At 57.9% G+C, this 27,685-nt stretch overlaps 1 protein-coding gene across 5 annotated transcripts in view; it reads right to left on the bottom strand.

The window, feature by feature from the left end:
- PBX1 (PBX homeobox 1) overlaps nt 1-27,685 on the bottom strand; it is a 210,540-nt gene that overhangs the window by 27,543 nt on the left and 155,312 nt on the right. For 4 of the 5 annotated variants that reach the window (XM_080648715.1, XM_080648713.1, XM_080648716.1 and 1 more), the window contains 4 exons: nt 16,098-16,342; nt 10,758-10,948; nt 5,081-5,216; nt 1,609-1,768 (listed from right to left, as the gene is read on the bottom strand). In XM_080648715.1, the coding sequence (XP_080504841.1) occupies nt 1,609-1,768; nt 5,081-5,216; nt 10,758-10,948; nt 16,098-16,342 (732 nt within the window). The remainder of the gene's footprint in view (nt 1-1,608; nt 1,769-5,080; nt 5,217-10,757; nt 10,949-16,097; nt 16,343-27,685) is intronic. The other variant, XM_080648714.1, reaches the window with a different exon arrangement.

The following is a 27,685-nucleotide window of genomic DNA, read 5'->3' as shown; positions in this document are numbered from 1 at the left end:
CTGCTCTCTCTTCACTGCTCTCTCTTCACTCTCTTCAGGAAAGGAGGAAAGTCACTGAGTAGTGATGAGGGGAGTCCACAGGGCCCGTCCGAGGACGCACCATAAATCACGCCGCCATCTGCAGGGCAGATCTAAGGGACAGGAAAGCCGTTTCCCCTCTGCTTTGCGTTACAATAACCTTTGCGGAGTGCAGAGTGCGGAGTGCGCTTCGCTGACAAACTGTCCTTCTCCCAAAGGGGCCGCGGTGCACGCCCACCAGTTTGCTGGGTCTGACATGCTCCATCACGGGCCAACGGGGCAGGAGGAAGCTCTGGTTCTTAACCTGTTGGCTCGATCCTCAGTCACACCACAACGAGAAGGAAACACACAGAACCTCACAGCACGCATGCTCCGCTCCCGTCCTGGGGTGCCGGGAGAAACAGCCGGGCAGATGCTGCGCCTCACCACGCCACGTCCGCAGAGCCCAGGCCCTCCACGCGGGCTCCTTTAAAGAAAGGGAGGCCATGATGGCACCGCCCCGAGATGTGGAGAACCTTATGGCAACAGATCTGTGCGTCCAGGGCCTCGTGTCTCCAAGAACAACCGTCACAGGGGGCAGGGGACCTTAGTGGACAAACAAGCTTTGGGGTCAGAGATCCCCGGTGCCCCCAGAAAGGCTGGGCGTTAGATTTCCAATATTGAGAGCTCACATATTTAAATGCGACTCTTTACAATTGGAGGCATCGATTTTCTCACATGTGCACCCCCAGCCATGGGGTGAACTGCCATAATCTGAGGTCAAACTCATTTTATTAGGAAATATTTCTGGTTTTTCCCTTAGAAAAAAAGCACCAACTTATCCTTCACAGCACACAAACACTAGGTTGTATTTTATGCATTGTGACTACGTTTTTCCATGGGGGAGGAACTTCAGGCTGGCGGAGATAAAGCACATCCCAAAATATAAGTTGTGAGCCTAAATTCTGGAGCCAGAGATACGGTGCATAAAACCAGGAACACAGCACGGGACTGAGTATAACGTGAAGACCGAAATCGGAATCATCTGAATTAATGACTGGCAATTTCCTTGTGTAGTTTACATATAGAAACCCAACAAAATAAAATGGTAAAGAATAACAACTATCAGAAGTATAGCTATTACAGTCTGACTTTGCAGAACTGAACACCCACTGAGATGTTGGCTCGAAGAGTGAATATTCACGCGTGGAACCCGGCTCGTAGGTGACCCAGCCAGTATGTGATGCAGCAACCGGACAAGCATCAGGTTCCATCAAACAGACCAAGTGCGAGGACCCGGGACCATGTCCACGTACCCACGAGCCATCAAGTTTCCTCACGGCATCTCTGAAGGGGGAACGTGGCATCACCTCCTCAAAACCAACCGATTTACCTTAAACGGACACACCTGTGCTCACCTCCAGGCAAGCCCTTCATGTAAACAGCAGAACACATCCCTCTTTGGAAATGAAAGGGAAACCCTCGGGGCACTGACAACAAAAGGTCACGCAGATTCACAAACCGAGAGACTGGAAGGCTTGGAGAAAACCCCGGTGCAGAAAAAGCGAATACAACACGGAGCCCAGCCCCCCAGATCAAAGAGGAACTAACCGGCCGAGTTGGGAGTTGAGGGTGAGTTAGCCTGGCTTCCGTGGGCTGACACATTGGTGGCAGTGACAGCCGTTTTGGCAGCATAAATATTGGCTTCCTCTTGAAATTTACCTATGTTCTTCTTGTACCGGATTCGCTTATTTCCAAACCAGTTTGATACCTAGAGCGTGTGAGAGAAGACGAGAAGGTTAGCATTTCCTCCTCCACAACAGGGCCATTGTCGGGGGGAGGGGAAGACGAAGAGGTGGGTCTCCAGTTAAGATTTCTCAACCTTGAGGAAAAGGTCTGAAGTAAGAGCTTGAGAGCAGCAACAATAAAACACGAGATTCTCTCACTGAACCCAACACAATTCACACAACCACAGCGACAAAAACTCCCCGACAGGCGCCACTCTTTAAACCAGGACCCGCTCAGGCCAGGCAAGCGTCGGGAATTTGTTCACCTGTTAAGTATGACACTAACACAAAATGCTTTAAAAATAAGTGCAGTTTTGGCCCTGGCTGGTGTGGCTCAGTTGGTTGAGCGTTGTCCTGGGCACTGTGAGGTCGCCGGTTGGATTCCTGGTTAGGGCACATGCCTGGGTTTTGGGCTCCATCCCCAGTAGGGGGCAACTGATCAATGATTCTCTCATCAATGTTTCTTTCTCTCTCTCTCAAATCAGATAAAAACATATTTTTAAAAAATAAAAATAAAATAAAAAACAAGTGCAGTGTTTGCAAGAATTTTCTTTGTCATAGCAAAGCTAATGCTGGCTTTGGGCAATAAACATACACTGACCTTTAAATATCCATGTCAATCTAGGTCAACATTGATGGGTTAAATGCAGACTTTTTGGGGTTAGGTAACTTTCACGTGGACTAGATATTCAGCCGTGGTGCTAAGATGGCATCAGCATCCATGGGGTCAGGCCCACAGGCTTCGCTGTGTGTGCAAGGCCCGCCCTCTCGACCTGGAGAGAAACTGGGCTCCAGGCTCCCGCGTGAAAGCCAACACTCAACCTGGTTTCCGCTCGCTGTGAATTCAGTCCCTTGGCGAGGCTCACAGCAGCTGTCCCAGCCTCTGCCAGACACAAGTGGGGCAGTGCCCGTGAGCCTCCCTCCCCAATCCCGGCCTAGGGAGGCGCGTGCATGGCCCAGATTCCAGATGTGACTTAGCACTAAAATGCGGGGTTTACATAACTACAAAGCGGACTCTCAGCCTGGCGAGGGCGGGCGGTGGCTCTAGCGCCTCAGCACACACAGGGTCTATGCCAAAGGCAGACAAAGGGAATTCTTGCAAGTGACACTGACTTTTGAATCCATGAGCAAGATTCACAGTCTCACACGCTGACCCTTATCGCTCTACGCAGCATGTGATACAGCAGACACGCCAAGGCTTTGCTGCGAAAATCAAACCGTGCCATTACAGTATTAGTAAACACGAGAGGCAGCCAATGAGAAAATGCCCTGTGTGTTGTAAGTGCTTGTGCAACAGAAAAACAGAGGTAAGGTTGAAGGGGGCACAGCGGGCCATTCACCAACGCTGTGCAGTCCACCCCAAACCCATTCTCCCTGGACAGCGCCCCACTGTCCATGTGCATCAATGTAACCTTTGACTGCTGGTGGGACAGGGCAATTAACATACACTGACCTTGGGAGGGCCTGGATGAGCTGAGAAACGGGGGATGATGGTATTTGGGGGAATTTTGAGGAAGAAAGGACATGCCTGAGGGATGATAAAATCAGCTACAAGCGAGAAAACAGGAGAAGGAAGAGGTGCAGGGGGACATGTTGGGGACAGTTCCCTTCTAGGCGGGAACAGCTGAATGGGAGGGAAGGTGCCAGGTCCATCCTGAATGCCTGGTCGCCCACCAGGGGCTGTGGCACGCCCTGGGCGACACATAGAACCCGTGTCTCACTAATGACCTCACTGCTCAGCATCATGGCCTGAGGGGCTGACAGGCACCATCCCAGGAAGGTGGAGCCCTCGCTCCTCTGGAGAGACTCCGAGGGCATGTGAACCTGTGACGCCTACAGAGCCTGTGGCCACTGGCTGGTGCTCCGGGGGAGTAGGTATGTGTGCGGCCGTGAACATGGATGAGGTCACTCAGCCCGCAGAACAGTGCTCGCCAAGCCAAGTGCAGGGAGAGCTGCTGGAACAGATTCCCAGTCTCCCTGCCACCCCTGAGATTTTGATTCAGGATTGGGAGGGGCAATTGTTAATGAAGAAAGAAGGAAGAAAGGGAGGGAGGGAGGGCCCTGGCTGGGAGTTAGGGACCTGGTCCACAGCTGGCGCCTGCCAAACACCCAGCAAATGCGGAAAAGTCACTTCTCCTTCCCCGTGGACCGAGGGTCTAGGTTCAAAGGAGAAGGGTTGGAGACACAGACAAAGGACCCACCGCCCTTGCCCCTGGGGTGGTGCTTCCTGGGTTGTCAGGACTGGAAATGACCTTCCGCTGGGTCAGTGCCTAAGGAAGGGGGAGCAGAAAAGGCGTTGGTCTTCCCACCTTATCTTGCTGGAAGGGTGTTGCTAACGCTGCTGCAAAATCACACAGCGTGCGAGGGAGCCCCTGGTGAGCTCGTCATCGGGATCACTGGTGTGGAGACTGAGCTCTGGCCAGGTCTAATTCCACTTGGCTAATCGCAGGCTGATGGGAGTGCGCTCTGCAGGGAGCACCAGGAGCCAGGACTCGGCTCAGGCAAGTACAGCTGCTCAGCTTGTTCAAGATGCCTGGCAGCTGTCCAGCGAACTCCTCACTACCTCAGTGCCCCCTGCCCCACCCGCTAGAGACCCATTTGGGTCTCTTCACATCACATAATTTTGAGGAAATCTCTGCGGTAGATTTCAGACTCTCGCTCCTGGTCCCAGCTAGAGACCGGGGGTGGATTCCGAGGTTCCGACTGAGCAAGAAGTTCGCACGGACCCTCTTACATATGAATGTTGCCTCCTTTCCTCACACGAATGAAGACTCGGGTCTGTGAACATCCCATATCCTGCATCTTGCCCTGACAACGGACACCTGTCACGTCATCGCTCCCGGGGGAGGGGCACTCGGAGGCGTGTGCGACCACTCCAGTGCACACCAGGGCGTTAACTCCCCACACCTTCCTCAGTGAGCACAGAGAGAAGGCGCATCTGTCCCTTTCAGTGAAAGTTTGTCCCCTGGCTCGCCGAGTTCCTGGGTGGGGCAGAAAGTGGGCTAAGGAATGGCCTGTGTCTGAGAAACTACATGAGAGCCTTCCGAGGTCAAGTAAGCACCTCCATGTGGAGGCAGCAGGCTGTTGGTGGAGGAACCCGAGCCCCCGTTTCACAGCCCTCCACTGGGTCTTTGGTTCCAGCTGGTCCCTGGCCATTCCCCAGGCCCTGGCCGAAGCTCCCTATTCACACAGAGCAGGCTGACTCTGCTGGCTTAGGGGTTCTAGAGACTGCGGGCCCCGAGGCTGAGTGCTGTCACCCGCCGCCCCCAGGCGCAGGCAGGCTGAGCCGGCCTCACCTGGGACACGGTGATGCCGCACTTCTTGGCCAGCTCCTCTTTGGCTTCCTCACTGGGGTAAGGGTTGCTGAGATGGGAATAGAAATATTCATTCAGGATTTCCGTCGCCTGCTTGTTGAAATTCCGTCTCTTCCGCCTGCATGGGAGAAAGGGAGCAGAGGAGACACAAAAACGAGTTCACACCAAATTCACACCCGCAGGGAGAGAAGGGTCCCCTGGGAGGAGACACGGTTTCAGGCGGTGGTGCCAAGGGGCTGTCTGCCACATCCATCGCACACCCACTGGTGAGCCACCACACGGTGCCCAGAGGAGGGCCTGGCACACAGAAGGACCCGAGGGCTTGCCCTCCCGGCCCCGGAGCGAAGCGGCATCTCCAGGTAAGAACAGCCCTAAATGGCAGAGGAGATGCCCTCTGACTTCTTTCCTGCACACACAGGTGGCTGAGCGGAAGACCACTTTTTAAATAAAAGCGTTTTTCAGCCCTTTAAAAAAAGTGCTAATTGAACTAATTTAAAGTGTGAGAATTCCTTCACTGCCTCCTCCCAGAAGGCCTTGGGTGGGGACACGGCTCACTGCAGACGCTGGTCAGCCCCCCACCCAAGCGGGGGCCTCCTTCTTTAAAATAAAATTAGCTCATTTGCCTTTCTTGCTTCTATCAAAAGCTTTTCCTTATGGACAAGATGCCCAGAACGTCCCTGGTTGTGCCAGGATAGAATTTCCCAATTTAGCCAACAGAAAGCACGGACCACCTTGCTAGACAGGAAATTCAGCTAATATTGTGTTTTCAGGGTCCCACGTGGATTAATTAACACAATGAAGTGCCTGATTTTACCGGGTGAGCACCATCTGTCCACAGGTATGAGCCACATCTGTCCAGACACTGGCAAGGCCGAGCCACTCTCCCAATCATGCTGGTTTCTGGGTCACCAGCCTCAGAACTGGGCAGATTGAATTAGAAACCCAACTGAAAAGCAGGCAAGTGTCTGAAGCTCCCGCATGACGGGGATCTGGGGGAAGGGCTGTGCTACCTCCCTCCTAAGCTTGTCCTTGCATCACCTCTGGCTTCCTCTTGGCCTGGAGAAGACAGCTGTCCGGGGCCTGGGGCCCTGCGCCCCGAAGGCTGCCCTGATGGGGAGAGTCTCGCTCGTGTGAATGAGGGGCAATCTCCCGAGAGGCCTCACCCCTGGTGGGCCTGCTTACCGCTCCTTCCCGGCTGTGTCAGCCTAGGCCACACAGCCCAAGCCAGCGAAACCCGGGGCCAGGATTGGTCAGGATCTAAGAAACTGAATGAAATGACACACTTCCCAGGATAGGTGCTCAGCCTTCCACACCGGCTACTTGCTTTGGCTTGAAGTGCTATCAGCTCGCGAACCAGGCCAATCAAACCTCGGAGAGTCGGTCTTTAGGTTTTGAATTTAAGAAATATGGACGTGGGTGAATTATTCCTGGATAAATACAGCATATTGGAGAAAAAACTCCTTGAATCTGAGAGATTTTAGAGTGGGACACGTAGGCATTGTGGACTTATGTTGCTAAGCACCATACATGCTGTCCCCTAACCCTAACCTAACCCTAACCCTGACTCTACCCCTACCCTAACCAAACCCTAACTCTAACCCAACCCCAACCCTAACCCAACCCCAACCCTAACCCTAACCCAACCCCAACCCTAACCCTACCCCAACCCTAACCCAACCCTAACCCTAACCCAACTCCAACCCTAACCCAACCCTAACCCTAACCCTACCCCAACCCTAACCCTAATCCTAACCCTACCCCAACCCTAACCCAACCCCAACCCTAACCCTACCCCAACCCTAACCCTAACCCAACCCTAACCCTAGGCCTACCCCTAACTCTACCACTACCCCTAACTCTACCCCTACCCCACCCTAACCCTTACCCAACCCTAACCCTACCCCTACCCCTAACACTACCCCTGACTCTGCCCCTACCCCAACCCCAACCCCAACCCTACTGGAACAGCAAAGATGAAAACGGCTACCCCTACCCTTAACATTACCCCTGACTCTACCCCTACCCTAACCCTAACCCTACCCCAACCCTAACCCTACCCCAACCCCTAACACTACCCCTCACTCTGCCCCTCCCCTGACCCGAGCCCAAGCCCTGCTGGTCCTGGATACAGGGCACAGCTCTGGCTTTCCAGGGGGGCCATCCTGTCCCTGGTGCCATTCCCCCCAATCCTAGCCCTGCTTACACAACTTCGCTCAGCCACACCACATGCGCCCTGCTCCCCAAAGACACTCCTGGCTTCCACACTCTGCCTTCCCACCCACCGTGCCTTTCTCACCAGCCTGTGCACAGGTGTGTGTCTCCCAACTGCCGGCAGGCCCACGGGGTGGGGCTGTTCCATGCTCATCTGAAACCGAGGGCCCAGCCCACAGTGAGCACTCAGGCAGTGCTGCGTGGCCACTGCAGGGCACTGTCATCCACGGCTCCTGCCATACTGACCTCACGCTTCTCTGAGACTCAGGACGGTGCCCCCCCCCGCCCCCCGCCGGCCACACAGGGCTGGCAGTTGTGTCCCAGGATTCACGGGCGGTTCTGCGTGGCGTCTAAGAGCCTCTGGGCCATGAGATGAGCTCCCGAAGGCTGGACCCACGTAGCCGTTTTCATCTTTGCTGTTCCAGTGCTAACTCAGCGTCTGGCTGCGAGCAAGAACTCTATTCGATGAACAGACCCATCTCTACAGAGCCCTTCTGAGCGGCCTCCCTGGTCCTTCCTCTTCCACGGCCCCGTCGCCGGTTCCCTTTCTGCGGCCCCTCTATCGGGTGAGGCGCACACGGCACTTTGCACCATGGTGACGCTCTTACTGTTCTCGCCAGAAAAACGTTATCGAAAAAATCAAATTGTTGCCAGACAATCATTAAGAGCAGCGGTCGCCAACCTTTTGGACCTCACGGACTACCGGTCGGCGACCGCTAATTAAGAGGGTTTATAAGTCTCTCTCCTTTAGCTACAAAGAAAAGGAGGAGAGCTCAGATCCTGAGCGCTAGCTGGCTAGGTCTTCTAGGTCTTCGTGCTTGGCACCCTGTCCATAAATGGCTTTAATCTCCACACTTTCCCAGCACGAGGCTGGTACATGGCCTGAGATGATGAACATTGAACGGATGAGTGAATTAATGGATGAGTGGAATTTTTAAGCCACCATTTTCTGGCTCAGTTAAGCCAACATAAGGCAGAGAAAAAGGAAATGACTTGTGTGGACGAAACCTGGGCAGAGCTCAGGGAAGAGGGGGAAGGCGGATTCTACGGAGCCTGTGGAGACCCGTGCTCACAGCTCCTGGGAGCAGGGGGTTGGGGTGCTGAGAGCAGCGCAGGCTCTGGTCTTCAGATGGGAGTCCGTGGAGAGGGGGCACTGGGCTAACACTTGCCACGGCAGGACCCTCCTGCTGGCCGGCTGTGTGGGCCGCCTATTGGAGGGCGGCTCCTAGAACCTGGACCTGCCCCAGAGTTGTGGGAACTGAACTCTGCTCCGTGGAGCGAGTTTGGAAGAGACCTCGTGCCTCAGGTGATTCCGGCCTCGGCCGGCACCTGGGTCACAGCTTGGCGACCCCAGGCAGCAGGGCGGTGAGACACTGTTAGCTGCTAAGTCTGTGGCCGTGTTAGGGGACAACAGAGAGCGAGCGAACACAGGGGTGTACACAGCACAGCAGGAACATCCGCGTCTACATATATGGTGACTTAGCACACACGCGTCCCTCTTGCATGTTTCCCCTCCCTGGGGACCTCTCTCCGCTGAGCCCCACAGCCTGGCCCGCTGCAGCGGAAGAGGCCGCCGCACGCTGTATTTGCGCTCAGAAAGCCATTGGCCCTGGACTGTGTTGGGGTTACATTCTTTCACTGACACCAAATATCCCCCCAGAAAAAACGCCAAGGACGGCTGGCTCAGCTGTGCTCGCTGGGACCGTGGTGCAGAGGCCACGACTCAGAGGTTGCAACCCAAGCAGGAAGAAGTCCCTGGGAGGGATGGTCCTGGGCCGAAGGGAACGGTCGGCGTGAAGGCCATGGGAGCCGAGGCCCTGGCTTTGCGTCCGACCGCGGCCCAGATGCAGCAGGATTGCGGCAAGAACAGTCTGGGGACCGGCCTGCCCCCTTCTCCCCACCTCCTTTCTTGAAAAGAACTCAGTCTGGGTCCAACTTTTCTTTTTTCAGTATCTGCCAACATAAATACCAACTCCAGCATTTTAACGAGGGGTGTTGCCATGGGGATGGCGGAGTGGCGGCTGCACTCAGGGAGGGACCTGACAGGCCGCCCGTCGCTTGCAGGCCGCCCTGTGAGGAACAGCCTGTGTGAGAGAAGCTGGGCTGGTGGCCTTGGAGGAGGGGGACACAGGGTCCTGCCTCGGGGACCCCCCTCCCCACTCATCGACACTCCCAGCCGGGAAAAGCCATCTTCAGTTTTACTTTCTCGTGGCTATTCCGCCGGCCCAGAGGCAGGCTGCTGGCTGGCGTCCTCACACTACACTCCAGGGGCCCACAACACACCGAACAACAGGGAGTGAGGAGACGCCAGGCCTGTGGGCGGCAAAGGCCACGATGGAGCAGAAACACACGATTCCAGGGGAGACAAATCCAAAGAGAGCAGCCAGTCTGTCTGAAAAAACTGTGACCGTGAAATGGTCTCCCCCCCGCCCCCTCCCCCCTCATCTAACTGTTGAATAATAAAAATCGGAGATTGGGCTCGTCTTCAGAAAATGACACAAGGAAGGTGACTGCCTTCGTGGGAGAGGCCCCTGGGGACGAGGTGCAGCCTCTCGAGGGGCATCTGCAAGGTCACACGGTGCTCCCCGCAGCAGGCGCAATCCCCACACCGTCCGGCGCGGACGGGCGCCGGGGAAGTCCAGCGCTGCCCGAACCCTCTGGTCTGGGGAGGAGAGGCTGAGAGCCCATGGCTTGTCATCTGTTCTCAGGTTCGGTCTTAAAGGGCCTTTGCATCCATGGTTTCAGCTATTTGAACTCACACAAGGTCCTGAGCAGCAATCCCAAAGGAAACATGGAGCCTGAGCCAAGGTTCGGCCCCTGGACCAGCCCTCACTCCCTGTGCCCCCGGCACCGGGTCTCACCGTCCGTTCTCCACCCCTCAGCCCGGAGTGTGGCACGTGGCGATCGGCTTGCACACCGCCCGGAGGGGATCCCAGCTCTCAAACGGAACTGCCTTTCCAGGGTGCGTGTCAGGCCACGTGCTAGCGAGATCCCATAAAGATGGGCCCATAGAGCAGATCCCTGCCTGGCCGGGCGCTCAGGGAGTTAGAGCATCGTCCCCCATACACGAAGGTTGTGGGTTCCATCACCAGTCAGGGCACATACAGAATCAACCAACGAATCAAGTACGAATATGCAAAAATGGGTGGAACAACAAATCAATGTTTTTCTCTCTCTCTCTCAAATCAATAAATTAAAAAGAGGAGGTCCCCAGTGGTAGGAAAAAGTCCTGCCTTTGCTGTCACCGTAGCCACTTTGTCCTTGCTCCGGGATGGATGCGGCCCCCCCCGCCCCCCCGCCAGCCCCACGCTTCCTGCAGCTCTGGCCACAGCGGCCTCCCTGGCCCACACCCTTCCTCAGCTCCCTGGGGAAACCGGGGCCTGGAGCAGGACCGCAGCCCCAGCCCCCTGGACGCTCCCAGAGGCCGGGCCGAGGGCGACTGACTCACCGCGCGTCCAGGAACCGGGAGCGCAGGATCATGACGGCCTCGCACGTGCTCTGCTTGAGCTGCATCTGGATGGAGCTGAACTTGCGGTGGATGATGCTCACCATCCGCTCGATCTCCTTCGGGGAGATGGGCCTGGTCCGGCTCTGCTCGCGCAGCAGGTTCATCACATGGGTGGTGAACTCGTTGCAGGCCTGCAGGGACGGACACGCAGGTGAGGGCCGGGCGGGGCTGGGCGGCGCCCCGGGGCGTGTGTGCAGGGACGCACAGGGCCTTGGTGGCATTTTGTCAAATCGGAGGCACAGACTGAGTGGCGGCTGGAAACCCATCAGCCCTGACGCTAACCTTGGGCCACATAGATTTTAAGAGAAAAGAAAATTCTTAATCATGTTTTGATATTTTTTTTTTCTTCATGATTTTACTGCATAAAAGACAAGAAGGTAATTTCAGTGTAAAACACACGTCACAACCCTTCACCCCGGTGTTCACAGCCACAGAGAGTTTGGGGGTCACAAAAGCACATCCTGCCTAGTCCACGGAAGAGTAGGATCCTGGGATTCTAAGCTTTCCCATCAATCCCTTTCCACTCCTACTTTTATTACGAGGAGTCTCTCCTCGCTGGCCTCTGGGAGGCCCTGTGTCCACAACGCGGGGGCCCACAGGCACAGCCTCACCACGGGGCTTGGAGGGTTCGGGGGCTCGCCCTGCAGACAAGAGCCTAGCAGGGTGTGACCGCGGTGCCCTCGGGCCCAGGCATCCTGGCCCGCCCCTCTGACTCGCTGCCCTTTCTTTTAGTTTCTGTCCTTATCACCTGTAGCCAGGTTTCCCAGCTCGGCACTCAGTAAGGCACTCTCGTCATCACCTGTTCCCAGGTGAGCTCACGCAATGTCGTCAAAGCGGATTTGACGTGTGAAGGAAAAGGCAACAGGCTGCTGTGGGAACCCAAGACTCAGAGGTCCGGCCCAATCGTAACCACGAAAGCATTCGTGATCGGCAACAGGCGATGCCACGTGTCGGCAGCAGGAAGCCCTCCTGTTGGTCAGTAACGCAGCGACAGTCCCGGCCGCTGCCCCTCCCCGAGCGACCCCCTGAGGTTGGCTGCCCAGAGCCACACAGAGATGCATCCTCTGGGACTGGGAGACCGGCCTCAACCTGCCTCCTTGCAGATTTGGGTGAACCCTGTCGCCACCCAGAGCTTCCCTCTGTTCGTTTGGGTGGGCGCGATCATTCCTGACCCTCTAGCGAGCCTGGCAGTGCCCACACTCCTGAGCCGTGCCCTGCGGCTGGGGCCCGTCGCTGGGACACAGCTGAGGCCGAAGGAGGAGTCCCCTCCGGCTCCCTTGGCTGAGGGCCTTCGGGAGTCACCTAACTTCACGTCTCTGCCTCATCTTCCTGATGAGTGACGTGGGTGACAACACTCACCTCGGAGGCGGCGAGCATGAACTGAGTTACTGTGTTTGTGTGGGGCCATCTCAATGTGTATCACCCTCTTCAAAGACCGACGCCTTAGGGACCCAATGTATTATCACAGCTGGCTGAGCCCCTCCAGGCCTCAGACTCCCTCCTGGTAAAACAGAAGGGCTCCTGGGTGCCTTCCTTCTACTCTGCAGACACCTGCTGAGGACAAACCCATGGACAATGGGGTCCAGGTGGCCTCTGCTCGCCACTAAAATGCTACCATAGAAACAGGCTCTTATTGTAAGTTTCTTCTTCCCTGAACCACTCCACTCCGTGTACAGAAAAGGGGGTAAACCCGGCAGTGAGCTGTGGGACTCCAGGAGGCTGGGGTGGGGTGCGGGTTCGGGGCAGCGGCCGCGGCTTTCCACAGCCCCACCTCCGGGCCGATGAGGAGTCACTGCCAAGGGCACTAGCTCCCACCACAAAGCTACAGGGCGCGGCCAAAGTGAACGTGCTTCGTTGCTGAGAATAAAAGCACTCACCCTGCCTTTTCCCGGGCCTCCCGCTCAGCCACAGGCAGACAGTGGAGCCCCCACCCACTGCCCAGGGCAGCCAGACAGCTGCTGGCCAGCTGCTTGTATGTGCAGCCAGCAGCTTATGCGTTCCAAGTCCGGGAAGATGGACAGAACATCCCAGCCCAGATCTCTCCAGACTTCAACCGCCTGCACCCTTCTCTGTCCCCAGGCTCGGCCCTGGTGCTGGGCTGGCCCCTCCGAACCAGGGCCGGGTTACAACTGCCAATCAGTGCAACCCACACAGGTGGGCAGTTTCTGGGGCAGAGGGCACTGCTGGAGGTCATGGGATGGTCCCTTCCCGGAGCCAGCGCTGCAGTGGCCCCCAGGGTGGCGGTCTCTGAAGGGCTGTTCCTGGGAGAGCAAACGGAGGAAAGGCCTCTGAGAAAGTCTGGCCTCGGGCCCTGGATCCGCCTTATATCCACCTTCTTCCCTTAACCCTTCTCCCAGGAGGGGAGGCCAGTCTCATCGGGGTGCAAGCGACCAGCCCAGGTCAGCCTTGGAGACTGGCCCGTCCACATCCCGGCAGCACTGCTTACAGAAGCCGGGAGCCTGCAAAGCCGCGGGAGCCCGTTTTCTGAAGAAAGCACGTGGGCCAACCCCCGGTTCCCGCCATGGCGGTTTTGTTAGAATAGCCAGCTCCTCAGGCCTCCGCCTCAGAGTGGCTGCTGAAACCGTGTACCAACCCCGTCTAACGAACAAAACAATTCCTCCCCTTCTTCCTAAGGAGAGTCTCCAGCAGCTGCCGGGCCAGTAATCGGGTGGGCAGCGCGGTGCAGGCAGCTGTGGTGGCTGGAAGGGTGGGGCGCGGAGCAGGAGGCGCGTTACGGGAAGCCCTCAGGGCTCCTTACACCTGGTTCTCTACCAGCAACAAACTAAAATCAAAACCACACACACAACAAGAGCGGCTGCTAAAGAGTCAGCTTGATCACTGCATCCAGGTACCAACACAAGTTCCTCTGCTGAGCTGTCCTATTTTCCAAAAGGCCGCCAGGAGGAATGGTCACAGAAAAAGAGTAAGATGGGTCTCAGTGACACCAGCTAGAAGACCAACTGCATAGGCATATCCCCTGCAAGCTGCTATTCGCTGTAATAAACAACACAACTCATATGAATACGAGACTAAGCACCCAGAGTGTGCTAAGCGGTATTCGGCTCTCACCCGGAAATGCCCGTGTGGTTAGGCGGTGATTCCTTAGTTCTTCTTGAGAGTGATGACCGGGGACCATTCCCACCACACGTGAGCGTGGGCTCTGTGACGGCGGGCTCCCTGGAGCGCCCAGGACCCAGCACCTTTGTCAGGGGGCGCAGGTACCTGCCTGAGGAGCTGGTGAGGGCGAACTTGGCCCCAGGCTCCTGGGGCCAGCAAGCAGTCCACAGAGCCACGAAGGGCAGGCTGGCCTCTTCGTGGTCATAGCCGGGCCCCGGGGCAACCTGCCCACGCTGGCTGAGCCCTGGGCACATCACCTGACCTTCGGCCTCCGTTTCCTCACCTGTACCAAACGGAGATGATGACAGTACCTGTCCCGGCCCCCAAGCACAGAATTCCCTGGAGGAAATGCAGTAGCTGTGGCTTCCTCGTTTGGGGTGACAGAGGGGTGATGGGGTTAAATCAGGAAGACAGTTCTGTGCTGAGAACAAAGCCAGTTCACAATACCTTCCCATCCAACATCCACTCCAGGGAGAGTGCAGGGGGGTGGAGGGGGGGTGATGGCCCGCACTCCCGGCTCTCCTGGGCGAGGAGCTCGGCGTGAGTTCCCTGGATGCCAGGCCAGCAGTTATGTCAGAGACAGGCTGACTGGTGGAGGGAAGGAGGAAGCAGCCAGAGCCGGGAATCTTTGTAGGAAATATCCCGTGTCTTCCCCAGGTGCCCCATCGCTCAGGGCGACTACCACCCTCTGGCTCCTGCGTCAGCCAGCTCTCCACGCACACCCTGGGCCTGGAATGCCCACACAAGCCAACCCGTGGAGGGCCGTGGTTCTGTCTGAGTAGGCAGGGTGACAGCTGGCTCCCTGGCCGAGCCTCCCACCCGTCTGCTTCACCAGGCCTGGCTCCAGCGCCAGTTTATCTCATTAACGAAGGGTCTTAGCAGACATCCACTTCAAAGGTAGGTACGTCTGAGTACAATGATGAAACTTCTTCACTTTAACTTCTAAAATGCCTATTTCTACTTAAAATTTAAATTGTCTATTAAGTTTGCATCTGCCTTCTACCTAGACAGTCATAAGTGGACTGGAGGGCAGGGTCTTTCCCTTTTGCTCTTCCGCCCACTTCTTGTGGGACCCGAGGAAGGAGAGGAAGCCAGGGACCTGACAGTCAAGGGAGGAGTCAGCTGTGGTGTTAGGACCAGGCTGCCGCCAAGGCGGGAAGCAGACATCTGTCAATCAATGAGGCAAGGCTGGTGTAGGGACTCCTGGACGTGGGACTGCTCATGCCGGCCATGGGGACAGCGTGATGTGTGAGTGTGTTACTGCGTCAGCCAGTGTAAGTGTGTACGAGTAACTGTGAGTGTGTGAGTGAATGTGTATGTGTGAGTGCATGTGTGTGAGCAAGTGTGACTGCGTCTGTGAGAGACTGAGTGTGAGTGAGTGCATGTGTGTGAGATGGTGATTGTGTGTGTGACTGAGTGTGTGAGAGTGAGTGTGTGAGCAAGTGCGTGTGTGTGTGTGAGCGTGCGGTGTGCAGAGGGAGGGTCTCAGCTGGAGGAGCCCTCTCGATGAGAAAAATTACCCTCACCGATGCCTCTGCCTTCGCAGCCACTCCCACCCTTTCCTGTAACAGCCTGACTCCAAGTGCTCAGCTCTTTGCAAGAACCACCACCTGGGCAGCTGTGAACACTGGGTCCTGCAGACCATTGCAGGAAACACACACACTCCCACACACACTCACACACGGTCACACAGGCCCCACACCATTGCAGGAAACACACACACTCCCACACACACTCCCACACGGTCACACAGGCCCCACACCATTGCAGGAAACACACACACTCCCACACACACTCACACACGGTCACACAGGCCCCACACCACTGCAGGGGACACACTCCCACACACGCACAGACACGGTCACACAGGCCCCAGCCCATTGCAGGGAACACACTCCCACACACACGTACAGACACGGTCACACAGGCCCCACACCACTGCAGGGAACACACTCACTCCACACACACGCACCGACACGGTCACACAGGCCCCAGCCCATTGCAGGGGGCAGGATTGGAACCCACATCTGTCTGACTCCATGGTCCCAGAGACGCTGTTCTGTTCAGGGGGCGGAGGGCACCCGCGCGTGCCCTGCGTGATGTGAAAGGAAGGCGTGCTAGGTGGCAGGTGCCAATTCTGGGCGGAGGAGGCCCGGGCATTACCTGCTCATACTTCTCCAGCTCCGTGTGGTAGATCTGTCTGATCTGCGACAGCTTGGCTCTGTAGTCCGAGTGCTCCACCGAGTTGTCAGAACCGGCCCCTCCAGAGGCCGCAGCGGCCGCCGCCGCCGCCGCCGAGCCGCCCCCCTTCTCAGGACCCGCCACTCCCTCCGCCAGCAGCATGTTGTCCAGTCGCATCAGCTGGGGGTCTGTGGGCTCCTCTTCCTGGGCGCCCCGGATGCTCAGAACTGCAGGGAGACAGAGAGGGGCATTAGTGGGCACCAAACGGGGAAAACCAGAACTGAACGCACCCACAGTGCCTGGGGTGGTGAAGGGCGGGGCTGCAGGCGCCTGCAGTGTGGTGCCCGGGCAGTAAGGGTGGGGAGAGGGTAGACTAAGGGAGGGAGGGATCTAGTTGGTCAGCAGGGCAGTGGGTGGTTCCTTCACCCCTGGCACACCCTGCACCCGACATACAGCTCAGTGCACCCAGCAAGGGTGCCAGCAGCCAGGTCTTTGTCGAGAGGGAACCTGTGAAGAATGTGCAGTGAAGAAACGTGGGAAACCGTTGGATGGGGCAGGAAAGGAGGGGAGTCACTGAGGCCTGAGGGGCAGCAGTCCCGAGTTTGTCCACATGTTGGGGATGGATGGGCTGGCAGGGTCCCGTGACCCATGGAGATGTGCCACTGGACCAATGGGGGCAAGAGCTGGCTCAGGGAGGGGTGCACCTGGTGAGCCCAGAGGGTGTGCCAGGGAAGGGCTGTATCTAATACAAGGAGAACCAAGCAGAAGAGTGGTTCACAAGGAAGTCCACTCCTGCATCACACCCTGAGGCACGCCGGCCGTGCAGTGGGCTGTGCGGACCCCGGTGGCCCTCAGAGTGGAGGGTAAGGGGCGTGATAGAGAAACAGTCAGTTGCCTCCCATACATGCCCCAACCAGGGATCGAACCCGAAACCTAGGACTATGCCCCGACCGGGACTCGCTTCCTCTTTAAACAACCAGAGGGAAGCACGGCGATGCACAAACCCCACACGCCGACCTAATCACTGTTTTTCTTGGTCTGGACAACGGCCTGGTTTTCAATAAAACAGGGAAGGAAATGTCTATGGTTGGGAAGGGACCCTGGGAGAAAGCCGTGCCCGCTGCGGAGGGTCAGATGGACAAGGGTGTGACGCCCGAAAGCATGAAGGATCCATTTAGTTGAGGGAGAATTTAAAAAATTACAGTAGAAGTGTGAGCATTTCACTTAGATCCTATCCTTTCCTCAGTCCTATGAAAATACTTCTCAAAAAGAGATTAGGACCCACTGAAATGTACAATAATTGGTTTCTAAATGTGGACAATAAGAAATTGGTATGATAAAAATATGAGGCACCATACATGCTGGGGGCTCCGATAAAAAATTTCAGAGAAAAAAATTGTACCTATGGGAACAGCAAGGATAAGAGAAAGCCTTCGCCTCCACTCTGTTCCGTGGCAGATTTTGCCTCCAAGGGCCCGGGGCTGCCACGCGGGTGTGAGGGAGGCACAATGCCCAGCTCACACCCTGCACACACATATGGGCCCACGACTCATGGATGTGGGGCTGACAGGAAAACCAGCCAGTTAAACTAATCCCACCAAAGTGAGATAAACGACAAGGGTGATGGCCTAAGCAGAACCGACGCTTCCTACTCTGGCGAGTAGGAGACAAAATGATTATTTAAAAGGTCCCCTTTATCTCCCGGCACCCTGCTGCACTCAAATGAGCCCTCCAGATCCAATTCCAAGCGGAGCTGTTACCTAATCCGCAGCCTTCACATGCGATCAGGTTCCGTCCCTGACGACGCCGCCGCCCTCCCGCGCTCCCAGCCCTGCAGCATCACTGAAGCCGGCCTTAAAGGGCCAATCCCCGTTGCTGCCCGTGCATAAGGGGGTATAATAGGCCGCGGCTCAGAATTATTGGTCATAATTCTTAAAGGAAGAGTTCCTTCTCACAAATCTACCCCCTCTTGTAAGAGGCCAGTCAGGGCAGGTAAGTGATTTCTATAGAAACTGTCACACCCCTTTACAATGTATCTGAGGTCACACCCACCCTTCCACCACTGGCCCTGGGTTAATCCTTTACTGAAACCCCCAAGATTAGAGGACCCCCCTGTTCTTACTCCGCTTTTCCGCTCAAGGAGAAAACACACCAGTGCAAGGCTCAGCGCGGGAGTGGGTTGTCTGGCCGAGCCACGACCGGGCCGGAGCCGCTCCCCGAAGGGCCCACTAGAGGGCACTGTTTCCCCACCGAGGACAGGTGGGCTGGGAGGCCCAGGTTACTGCCCAGGCTGGATTCACACCCACAGGTGGGGAGGAGGCCGGGGCCAGAGAACATTGTCCTGGGATGTGAGCAGCAGTGCAGGGACCAAACCTGGGCTAAGAGGCAGACAGGTGTTCGGGAGCAGGTGTGAGGCGACCGGCCCCGGGGGTGCCCTCCCGCTCCCTGGCCACTCTCTCTGCCTGATGTGAAGGCACAGGGCTCCCCTCCACGCAGGGAGTCCCACTGTCCACGAGCCGGGCTTCACGACCTCCGGCGGGAGGAGTGCGGGAGGCAGGGCTCTCCGCCTCGCCCCAGGCTGCTCTGCCGCCCCGTCCATCAGGACTCGGACAGGAGTCGGATGGAGATAGGATGCCCTTGCGTTCCTACAGAAAGAGCAAAGTGCGTGCCCCCTGAAATATGTTACTCCTTTTATTTGTTCATGAGCGCGCACACCGCCGAGTTGAATCACCTCATGAAAGGTGACATTAACTCCAAAGTCACAGAGCAGAGGACGGAAGGCAAGGGCCGAGCAAGGGCAGGGCGGCCTAGACCACCCACGTGGGAGCCACGTGCGGGAAACGGGTACGTACAAAGTGTGAGAAGTGCGTCACTCCGTTAGTGTGCTGTGTCCCCTGGACACGGAAATGCCTCGACGGTGGAAGTGTCTAAAGGACGTGGCCGGGGAGGAAGCAGGAGAAGTCTCCATATTCGTTTGCCTCGAGATGAACCTATCCTGTGGCTGAGGTCACACTGCCTGCTTCCCCAGGGGAGCAAATTCATGACAGATTTCCTCTAGTGCCCCCAGAACGTAAAGAGGGGTGCAGGTTCTCCTGCCAGCCCCGTGGCACGGCGCGCGGTGGCGCACAGGAGTGCGGCGGGACAGAGCCGGTCCCAGATGCCCTCTGCGTGACCGTGCCCTTCCTCTCGGTTCCCTTACCACTCAATGTCCACAACACCAACCACGCTGTAGCTCTGTCAGGATGCCATCGGGATGTTCTTATAAAAGTGCATGTCAGTGCTGGTAACGGGGCTTTTCAGTTGTTGGTTGGATCTCAATCAGCCCACTGACGAAGGCCCGCGGGAGCATAGAGCACCGAGCGATGCAGGGCTAAGGTTTTGTCTGTGTGGGGGATCTGTGCTCCCCCCACTCCCACCACACAGGCAGGGACCTGGGGCCAGCAGGGGGCGCAGTGTCCTCTCCCGGGTGGCCTCTTTCTCCTCCTTCGGGCCTTTCCCACTCCTCCTCCCAGAGCCCAGGAGCAGGTGTGCGCCCCTGCCCTCCGCCCTCCGCCCTCCGGAGTCCGGGACGCCTCCTGCTGAGCAGAGCCCCAGCTGGCCTTCCTGGGCCAGGGAGCGTCCAGGTGGCCGACCTGGCGCAGTTCCCCCGGAAGACACGTCCTGGAAACTGAGACTCTTCTGGGAACCACTTAGCTTGGAGGCAATCTCACCTGGTGTCAGACAGCTGGCCTGCCCGCCATCTCTAATAGCTGCTTTCAAGTTTCCATTAAAAAATAAATAAATTATAACCAGGAGAGCGGAGAGCCTCCATTCAGACCTAGGTTTGAGGAAGCGGACGGGAATCGAACGTGGGAGTGAAAGGAGGCTTTTCCAGTGAACAGGCAAGAAGGACGCGCTGACCTCTACACTGACCCTGCCCACTGCCGCCACCGCTGACAATAACACGGCTACTTCGTGTAAATGTGCACTTGACCTCTAATATTTATGTCGGGATATGAGCTGCAGAATGTGTCTCTCTCCTGCCTGGGACCTGCACGGAGATGAAGGGAAAGGTTGATCTGTTGGTTTCTTCCAACACCCCCCTCCGTAGACTAACAGAGCCCTGATTTTTAGGGGAGCTCATGGCCACTGGGCGGAGAGGAACTTCCTTGCTCCCCATTATGTGGTCACGTCTCTGGTGACAAAATTCTGGTCAGTGGAAGTTGGACATAAAGCTCCTAGGAATGTCCAAACACGGGAAGGCATTTCTCTCCCCCCACCCCCCGCCCTTCTTATGCTAGCCGGAAGGTGAATGCAATGGCTGGTGCTCTAGCAGCCACTCTGGGCCATGAGTTGGCCTCGGGAATGGGAGCCACCTGAGGGAGAGAAGCCAGATAGAGATTGTGTATGACAGGGAGAGAGAACTTGACTTTTATTTAAGCCGAGCTCTTCTGGGGTTTGAGGAGGGTTGTTTTGTTTTTGGCAACTTAACCAACCCAAGCAAATACAAGCTGTAGAGAGGAAAGAAGGAAGAAAGAGAGAGAGAACCCTAGAAGGCAGAGTGATTTCACGTTGGCTAACGTCACAGGGAAATTAGATAGCGGCGGGTTAGTAACTAGAGGCGAGTCACACAAAAGCCCGAGCAGCCACGGGGAGAGGCTGCAGAGAGCGGAGGTCTGCAACAGACAGAAGAGCCTCAGTTGTTAGAGGGGCCGCTCTGGGGTCCTGCCGGGCATGTGGCTGAGTTGGGAGATGGGACGTCTGGGTGAGCAACAGGGGTGCTGCGTGGTCAGTGCTGCCTGGACAGGGAAGGCTGGGGGGTCTGGTGGCTGCAGGTTGAAAGCCAGGAGAGGGTGCTGCCGGGACCTGCTGGAGGCAGGGGTGTAGCTTGTCAGTCTTTGAGGCTTGGGAGAGAGACACCAGAGGGGAGATGCCACAGCCGCCACGGAGAAGACCCCAGGCACGCGGAACGGAAGGTCACCGGGTGAATCTACGGGCACCGTGTCCATTTCAAAACACGCCGATTCGCTCGCCCTTTTCCTTGGCCATCTCTACCCCTGGGACCCAGCCAGTCCTCTCACCTGCACACGAGGTCACGGGGTTCTTCAGGGACAGCCCGCGACGGCCCCTCACCCTGCGTGACCAAGGCCCTCCCAGCCCACACCCTGCCCCCATGCAGGCAGACAGGGCTCTGCCGCTGCTCAGACGCCCCAGCAGCCCTGGAGGCACAAAGCCTGTGACCTGTGGCGGGCGGAAGGTGGGTGTTAGGCTGCACCCTGGGCGGGTGTGCTAGACTCACGCCGGGGTGCTGGGCGGTGGGGAGGGAGGCGCGGGGGCTAAGGGCTCCATGGCAGACCTGCCTCGGGCCTGGCTCTCCAGCTTCCACACCTGAGAGAACCAGCTCCTGGGACAGGAGAAGCCCAGAGCGGTGACTGGGGGGAAGCGGGGAGGAGGGGGGGCGGGCGACGTCTCCGCTTTGGGGAAGAGTCCGCAGAGCCCTTGCTCCCCGTCGCCCTTGCTCCCCGTCTTTCCCATCTCCAATCGGGGACTTTCCTCTGGAGCTGAGACAGGGCCTGAGCTGGGTGTCCTGCACGGCGTCCCCTCTCCCCCAGCACCATCCAAGGGGCTAGACCCCCGAAGACAGAAACACCTGGCGGCCCAGGGGCTTTGGTTTCTCGAACCGTCAAGCTCCATCCTGAACAGGCTCCCCAGACGCCACGCCCGGTTTCCAGGCGACACCGGGCAGGAGCCGGCTCCGGTGAATGATGGCAACTTGGTGGAAATAACGGGCTGCGGCCGTGGGAGCCACTGGGCTTGGAATTTCTGCCGGCGCCATCATCCATGCTGCCATGCACATCCTGGCAGGGCCAGGGACCGGAGAGGAGGGAGCAGGGCTCAGCGCTGGCATCAGGGCCGCACGGAGACTCCCGCGGGGCAGCGTGCCCACCACCAATGAGAGCATTGAGCAGCGCCAGGCGTGGGCTGACGGAGAGGACAGGCTCTCCCTTCCCCTCTAGAGACCCGCCCCCCGGGCCGGGCCTTAGCTACTGGGGCTCTAACTCATTTGCCTGCAAATGTGTCTTGTTCTCCTTGAGTTGGCAACATCTCTCGGCCCACAGACGGTCTGCCCTCCAGCCCACGCGGAGTCTTCTCGGATGAGGACATGGAGGCTGTGTGGGATGGAGAGGGGCCCCCTGAGGATGGAGAGGGGCCCCCTGAGGATGGAGAGGGGCCCCCTTGGGATGGAGAGGGGCCCCTGCAGGACGGACGGGGCCCCCGGCCCCTCAGCAGAGGCCGCTGTGGGAGGAGGCGGTGGGACGAAGAGACCCAGCAGGGAATAGATGCCAACTGGGCTCTCTCTGTGCTGACCTGCTGTGCAGCTCACTCCACCGGGCGTGTGGACGGGTCGGGTCCGCTTTGCTAAGTGAAGCCTCGCAGCTCAGCTGAAATAAACCTCAGTGCCCAGCTTTTCTCTGCTTCCCTCTGCCTGTGGCTGCTGGTGCGGCTCTGTGCCTGGAGGACCCTGGAGTCTCCACAGCAGTCGGTCTGTCCGTCCTTGGAGAAGAGCCGTCAGTGCCCCGTCAGGGCTGGGAGGCATCACTAGTCACCTCAGACTCCCGAGAGTTTTTCCAAGATGCTCGGGGGCTTCACGGGTGGTTTTCCCAGAAGGGGTTCCCGTGAGATCCAGGCGCTCTCCGGTCCACGCGTGGAGAGAGAAGGCTCCCTAACCACTGGCCCCTCCACCCGCCACACGACCGCACACCCTCACGCAGAACCCAGGACATAGACCCTGGGGCCCACTGTGAGCTCTGGAAGCTCAAGCCACACACACAAGGATGGGCTTGCGGGCCGCATGGATGTACCATTCACTCTGAAGAGATCAGCCACCACACGCCGAGGGAGCGTCCTGGTCCCAGTGGGTCCAGGCTTTGCGGCTTCGAGGAAAGCACTGGGCCCTGAGAAAGCCTTCAAGGTCCCTGCGCCACCCTGCCCCGTGGGCGGGCCTGGGGTGGCTGCTGAGTCCACCATACACTCCCCGCACTGTCCTCCCTCGCTCACTCCCCCCGCCCCACGCAGGACGTGCCGTCGGGTTGGTGACCTTCGGCGGCGGTGCTGGGGGCGAGGTCCCAGGCTCCTAGAACAGGGTCTGCTCCTTCCCTTAACCGGGAGAAGCAGCATTTAGCGTCTGGTGCGGAGGCTGAGAGACAAGCAGCTGAAATCAAGACCTCACGCCCCTCCTGGGTCTGAGCTGGAGCCCCTCAGGCCCGAGCCGGAGTGACCAGCAATGAGCCCACGGAGGCGGTCCTGCTGGCTCGAAGCACACACCTGACAGCAGCCAGCTTATGTCATGAGCAGGCCTCTCCCCGGAGGGTGAGCAGCTGAGTTACACGGAGGGTCCTCAGGCCGCACTGGCGCGGGGCTCCTGCTGGGCTGTGGCCTTTGGCGCACTTGGGCGCCTCCAGGAGGGACAGGAGATGCCTGTGCCGGCGGCCACACGGGAAGATGGCCGTGGAGAAAGGGGGAAACCCGGGTTTTTATGGGACAAAACCTGCTCCTCCTGTCCTTGGGAAAGTTTGGACGTCGCTGCAGTTGAGCACATTTTTCGGGTGCATCACAGTGTCCCCAGATCACAACCAAGGGGACACCCTCTCCCCCGGCCAGGGCAGCGCCTCAGAGCCTGCGAACTCTGCCGCAGTGATGGCCACGGCCACGCAGAGGACACGGGATCACAGAGGCATGTGGCCCGGCCTTGGGACTCCAAGTCCATCACGTAAGAACCCCACCTCACCTTGACGCCACCAAACCCGCCCACACGCGAGAGGAGCTGTGCGTCTCCCGGCTGAGACCCGTCACCCACCGGCCAGCCCTCCTGGCGCCCCAGCAGAGGACGAGTCAGTTCCAGGGGAGGAGACAGCACGGCCTCCCACAACCTGTGCTGCTGAAGAGGACACTGTTTCAGGTTCATTCTTATTCTGCCTCGTGTGGCCATGAACCTGACCCCGGTCGCAGCCCACGTGGCCCAAGATTCCCCCGCCTCCTCCTGCGAAAAAGAAACGGTGGTGCCCTTTGGAATTCCTCACCCACCATGCCCTCCGCCCTTCCTCCTGCCCACGTTTCCAAATGGACAGGACACCTTAGGAAACGGCTCCTCGATCATGGGGGACCCGGGAAGCGTGCCCAGGCCGCATGGATGTCCCACTGCCCTGCGCAGACACGCTTGCCTGCCCGCCGCTCCCCCTCCCCCGTCGTTCCTCCACCGCTGCTCTTCTGTAAGCCTCCCTCCAGGCACTCCTCAAGGACCTGCCTGCCCCGGACCTGCCTGCCACGCATTAGCAGGTGCTCCAGCTGCATCGGGAGCCGCTCTGGAGGGAGGCCAAGGTGAGAAAGGAGCCATGGCGCGCGGGAGTGGGGGTAGAAGGGCTCTGAGACGCTGGGCCTGGACCACCTGTCTCCCTGTCCCAGCGACCCTCACTATCTTAGTCCTTACAACACCCTCCCCCCCGCCAAGCACTCCCCACACCAACCACAGCCTGTGGGAACCTCCCGTGGAGGCTTTCCTCTCGACAGGAGATCCCGAGACCAAAACTGCCGGGCTCGGGAAAACTGACAGGCAAACAGACCGCAGTGTCACTGCTGACACGCACATGACATGGGGTGTCGCCGTGTCCCTAGGCAACTGGGAGCCAGCGGGCCACCCAGTTCTGTCTATCAGGGTCCAATCCGTCTGCCCAGAGCCGAAGGCAAGACAACGGGGTCACACAGGAAGGGCTGGTCGGGGAGGAAGTGGTTCCATTCGTGAGCGACATGAGCTGAAGACGCTCCGAGGAAGCTTAAATTCACTCCGGCGTGCAACCAGAATAATGCTAGGGTTCACACTGCGCCCCAACACCCAGGGCTGCTCTCAGGGCAAAGCCAGCAAACGCAGGCGGCCTCGCTCCACCTGCTCGGTGGTGAGTGCCGCTGCTGGAATGGCCCTCGGTTTGGTAGCCAAGGCGGGGGGGGGGGGGGGGTGTGGGGGTGGGGGTTGGGCCCAGAATGGGCGTGGCCACCTCTGAGAGCCGACGCTGAGCACAGCGCCCCTCACTGGTCTGCCTGCAGCTCTGCCCTCAGGCGGCCAGAGCGCTCAGGAACTGCCCGATTCAGAAGTTCTGCCAGATCTGCTCAGACAGACAGACAGCCCAAGGTCACCGCGGAGCCAGCCACCTCGCCTTTCCAATGCCACCCAGCATCTCACTGCATTCTAATACCACACCCAAAAGGTGTGCAGGCTGTAGGGTGGCAGGTGGGGGCTGGCAAGTGCTGTACAGGGCCACACTCCCAGACAACGTCCATTCCACAGGGGATCCTGCACACAGCCCCTCCCCGCACCCATGTGCAGCAGTACCCCCTGCAAAAGGGGCCTCCTTCAAACCTGCTGTGAGCTGTGCAAACACTCCCCAGACCTCACAGACATGTCCCCCGCCGCCAACGACGCCCCAGGAACACGCGCACTTTGAGAGCGGCTGTCAGACTAGGGAAAGCAGGTTGCATGTCAGGCTGACTTAAAACATATGAAAGGATTTAAAATCATATGCTTTTTACAAATAAAAATATTGCATTGCCGAGCCCCAAGGTCTACATGGCAGAGTCTTGGCCTGTGTGGCAAACCTGTGACACTTGTATCCCACAGGAGCTCTGCAGAACTGGAAGGCACTGCCCCACGCCACCTCCCTGCTGAGAGTCCTGTCCCTAAGTGAACCTGCGGCTGGCCTTTGGGTGAAAGCAGCCATGGGGAGGAGGAAGACACAGATGCTGCCTGAGTTCTGGGGACCAGTGGGGTTTCTATTCCTGGGATGGGGCCCAAACTTGAATTCAGCTCCCTGTTCCCTTGCTCTGAGGTCGGGTTTCTGCAATCCACCCCCTTCCCGGCCACCCAGCCCAGGCCAGAGCCTCGCAGATGGGCGGCCGGGGCAGGTGGGCGAGCTGCCTTTCAGTGGTAATGGCCGCTATTACCAAGGCCTCGCCCTGCCCACGGATGGCTCCGCTTCCAGCTTTTCCTCTGATTGCCTCTGAGTCACATGAGCTGTGTTTAACAGAGGCGTAATAAATGCCGAGGAGGAAATATTGCCCTAAATAAAAAATAGTTTGTCCCCACGTGGCCAGGATCCCATGACTCACAGCAACGTTCCTCCAGCTCCAGGACAATTTCCATTTGCATTCTTTTTTTAAGGGTCCCTTGGGGCTTTAAAAAAGCTGTTTCAGAGAAAAGGCAGAAAGACTGTACAGTTGTCAAGTGCAGAGGGCTGTGTGTTCCGGACAAACAAGTGCCCGTGCAGACAACACAGGCGGGAGAGCCCTGGGCACAGGGACACAGCCCGAGGCATGAGAGCAGCCACGGAGCGGCCTGTCCGTGGGGAAAAGCAGCCGGCCCTCCTGCTGTGGTTCAGCGGCAGCTGCGGGAGACGGATGGAGGCAGCGAGGGCTGGGCACACCACTCCTGCCAGTGCACACACACACTTGCACTCACACACACACAAAAGCACCCACACAGACTCATGCACACACACATACTCACTCATGCACACACATGCACAAACGAATGCACACATATACAGACACATGCACACACAGATATACACACACTTGCACTCACACACATGCAAGCGTGCACAGACACACACGCACAGGCACACACATACACCAACACTCACATAAACTTGCACTCATGCGCAAACACAAGCACACACACGCACATGCATGCACACAGGCACACACATATACATGAACATAGGCTCACACGCACATGCACACACACCCATCAGGGCAACAAAGATATCAATTTCTCATTTAGCTACAATAGAATTCCCTTCTCCTTTGGATAATAAGCAAAATATAGGTTTTTCAAATAGTAGCTGTCCAGAGCTGTTTCCATCCCGGGGCAGAAAGCAATAAATGCTGAACCTCCCGGGGTCCCTTAGTTGAAGATATGGGCAGGAAGTTCCCAATTCCTCAAGGTTCTCAGGTGAAGGAGGATGGCGGTGGGGATAGAGGCCTCCGGGCTGGAGGTGGGCGCTCCTGATAGCTGATCTCCAGGCGACAGGACACACCTACTTCCTAGCCAGCCTTGCTGGACTGGCCTTTGCAATGAGTGTTGTGTGGGTGCTGCTGGCGCTGGCTCATGCCTCTCTTGGAGGCACAGCCCTCCTCATCCCTGCCCTGCACACCTCCCACATCCCTGGAATGAACACCATCTCATTAAAAGGGTTTGGGAGCGTCAAAGACTCAGAGTGCTGGGACTCGGCTCAGACCGCACTTGCTCATGGACAGTGTGTGAGCCACAAACGTAACAGGCAGTGATGATGATGGCCTCCAAGGTCATGGCAGAAAATGGACAATGGCCTGGCCACGCCCCGAGGAGAGGGCCTGGCACTCGGAGCCGCCGCGGAGGCGGGGGGAGGCTGGCGAGGGACCACCACCCGCCTGAGGCCCGGGCAGCGGGGCCCCGTGTGGCACCTGTGGGAAAAGCACGGGTTCCCAGGGAGGTCGATGGCCCTGGTCTGCTGCTTGGCCTTGGGACCTGGGCAGAGCGAAGGAGGCTCAGGGGTCCTGGG

Source organism: Plecotus auritus (genome assembly GCF_963455305.1).
Source record: "Plecotus auritus genome assembly, chromosome: 12".
NCBI classification, from domain to species: Eukaryota; Metazoa; Chordata; class Mammalia; order Chiroptera; family Vespertilionidae; genus Plecotus; species Plecotus auritus.
The sequence above is the reverse complement of the archived record's forward strand: the minus strand, read 5'-3'. Positions and strand labels throughout refer to the sequence as shown.